General features: G+C 33.4%; 1 protein-coding gene across 11 annotated transcripts in view; it reads left to right on the plus strand.

Annotated features, from left to right (window-relative positions):
* Positions 1–1,571, plus strand: part of LOC108297774 (histone demethylase UTY) — a 221,504-nt gene extending 219,933 nt beyond the window's left edge. For all 11 annotated transcript variants that reach the window (XM_017520486.2, XM_037735566.1, XM_017520485.2 and 8 more), the window contains one exon: positions 33–1,571. In XM_017520486.2, the coding sequence (XP_017375975.1) occupies positions 33–59 (27 nt within the window). In that variant the 3' untranslated portion in view covers positions 60–1,571. The remainder of the gene's footprint in view (positions 1–32) is intronic.
* The last annotated feature ends 1,648 nt before the right edge of the window (positions 1,572–3,219 follow it).

Consider the following 3,219-nt stretch of genomic DNA (forward strand, 5'->3'; position numbering starts at 1 on the left):
ATAACAAAATCTTAACTTATTTTTATTTCTAGGCTCTTTCATTATCATCCTCATCTTGATATCGTTCCATGACTATTAAATGGGATCATTCCTGCTCTTCAGAAATTCAAAATTTCTGCACCACTGGTTTTGTAGCTGTTTCATAAAACTGTTAACTAAAAGCTATGTCTATGCAACCTTTCAAGAATGGTGTGTCAAGGAACTGGACACAGAGAGTACTGCCTTTACTTCGGGACTTACTTGCTGATCCAGCTGTACTTCAGAAAAATAATATTAAGCATGTTTTGTGTATACAAGACAAAACTGTCAAAGTGACACAAAACAGACTTGAAGATAGCCTTTTTTATGTTTCTCTATTTCTGGGCTGATGAATTTTTTCATTTGTATTATAACCCTGCAGAATTTTCCTTGGTTAAAAACACTTTCTTAGCTGGTCATTTCTTTGTAAAATAGCAAATCTAAATCTCCTATCAGCTTTTTTTGTTTTTTGTTTTTTTGTTTGTTTGTTTGTTTTTGTTTTTCTTAAAAATATGAACTGTTAGGAAGCTTTTTACTGCTTTATGTTTTTTGGGTGTTTTGAGGACATGATGATTACATTTATGGTTTCAAAATAATTTTTTAAAAAATATTATTAGACCACATACAAAGATAATGGATTGCATATAGACAAAGAAATAAACTTCAGATTTGTGATTTTGTTTCTAATCTTGATACAGATTTACACTATTTATAAAATACATATTTATTACTTAAAAATATTTGTGAATGGAATCTTGTTTTTTCCAGACTTAACTGCCATTAAATGCTAAGGAGTTCTGTACTTTTAGCCACTACTCCTATTACATTTTCTATGTGTAAATAAAACTGCCTAGTAGTATACATAAATTTTTATTAAAATTGTTAAATGGTGAGAGGATTTTCCAATGTTTGAGTTTAAAAACTTCCTGTAAAAATCCACTTTTTGTTCATTTTCAAATCTAACAATTATATGTATTTTTATATGTGTGTGTGTGTGTAAGTTAACACACACGTATAATGTATACAGAACCCTTAATAGAACTGTATAGATTTTAAAAGTTTTATTTTTTACATCTATGATAGTTTTTGAGGTGCCTACTATAAAGTACTACCCACAGAAGTATGCAGTTTTTAAAGTAAATGTCTTTTAGTGTGATTTATTAAGTTATAGCCACCACAATGATAGCCCATGAATAATTGCTGGCAAAATGTATTTTATAACAGTAAAAGCCAAATAGTGACATAAAGATTTAAAAGGGGACATTATTATATAGATTTGATAAATCATGTTTATAATTAAACATTTCTTATTGTAAAGAGATTCAGAATAATGATCTCTGTTTTAGAGAACAATATGTTAACTGACGTATTTTTTTAAAACTGGATGACTTTGAAATGCTATACTGTCCTCCTTGTAAAACAACATGGTTTGGGGTGAATGGGAGGGGAAAGCATCACAAAGTCTAAATCACTAGTAAATTATAATAAGTTCATTAAAATTTTTATTTCCTGTGAACAACTTGCTAATTAAATATCACCTCATTTTATAATAATACTTGTATTTTCTATCTCTGTTTCTGAAGCATTTTTATTTTATCATGCTCTTCGTTTTTTACACCTTTCCAGAGAGGTTTAGTGAAGAATCATAGAATGCTTTAATGAAAAATGGGAATTTATAATTTTGTCTGGTGAAATGTCTTGATCATTTCATTAATGAACTACTTCTACAGACAACTTTGGAATATTTAGGTTTCCTAGAAGTAGTTGTTACAAAATCAGGAAGATATTTTATTAAACTATGTAATAATTTTTTGAGCATCGAAATCCATTAGCAGTAATCATTACACATCTATTTCAGAAAAAAATAATTATAGTTTGTAATTAAGGAAGAAAAATACATATTTTAAATGCTGATATTTTTGTAATTTTCTTGTAAATTGTATTATTCGGAAATCGTTGACATTAAAATTAAGACTTTTTTTATTTTTCTGCCCCCTCAAACAAAACTACAAATCAACCGTGAGGAAGCAAACAATATGGAATACCAGAAGTACACCTGAACTTTTCTTAAGCAACTGTTTTGCATTGCTAACATATCTTATGTCTTAGCTCTTTTTAAGATGATTTATGGCCAAGATTACAGTATGTTGAATTTACAGAATTTACCTTTTCATAAAAATGACTTTACCTGTTTATCCTTTACATTTTTCCTTTTTTTTTTTCCTCCCTGGGATGGAAACTCCCTCTGTTACCCTGACTGGAATGGGGTGGTGCAATCTCAGCTCACTGCAGCCTCCGCCTCCCCGGTTCAAGCGATTCTCCTGCCTCAACCTGTCGAGTAGCTGGGATTACAGGCGCCCACCATTATGCCAGCCTAATTTTTTTTGTATTTTTTGTTGAGACGGGGTTTCACCCTGCTGGCCGGAATGATGTCAAATGCCTGGTCCACCCACCTCGGCCTCTCAGAGTGCCGGGATTACAGGTATGAGTCACTGTGGCTGGCCCTTTTCCCGTGTTTTCTGATGCGTGCTTGGATTATCCATCGAGAGGAACACTTTTCAGAAGTTTACACTCTTTTAAATGGGCAGAGAACCAAAACTGAAAATCAAATATATCACTGGTTAGGCGTATGTCTAGATTAATGAAGTTCTGCATCTATTTGATCAATTTTTCATACTTTGTAAGTTGCATTTTGGGGATCTTCTAAGAAATAGATTATTTTCTGCTGTCCTTTGTACTGCTGGTGATGTGAAGCTGCTCAAGTAGACCCTACCCACGTGCCTTTCCGTTAAAGACGTTTTTATCATGGTACACACCTTGTTCAGAAAATAATGTAGTAGCTGCATAAAACAGATACGTTTCCCACAGTAAAATCAGAACTATGTGGACAACAGCCATGTTTCTCAGCAATTAAATATGAAGTTGACTTAGATTGATTTGCATTTCTGCCATGTATGTATAACGTGGCTTGCTTAATCTGGTTGTTACCGGAAATCTTAAACGTCCGCTTTTCTTTTTCTTTTTATTGTCTTGAGACAGAATTTTGCTCTTGTCGCCCAGGGTGGAGTGCAGTAACGTGATCTCGGCCCACTGCAACCTCCGCCTCACAGCTCAGGTGATTCGCCTGCCTCGGCCTCCTAAGTAGCCGGGATTACAGACGCCTGCCAAATTTCTGTATTTTTAGTGGAGATGGGGTTTCAC

The sequence above is a fragment of the Cebus imitator genome, unplaced genomic scaffold, assembly GCF_001604975.1.
Source record: "Cebus imitator isolate Cc_AM_T3 unplaced genomic scaffold, Cebus_imitator-1.0 Scaffold842, whole genome shotgun sequence".
NCBI classification, from domain to species: domain Eukaryota; kingdom Metazoa; phylum Chordata; class Mammalia; order Primates; family Cebidae; genus Cebus; species Cebus imitator.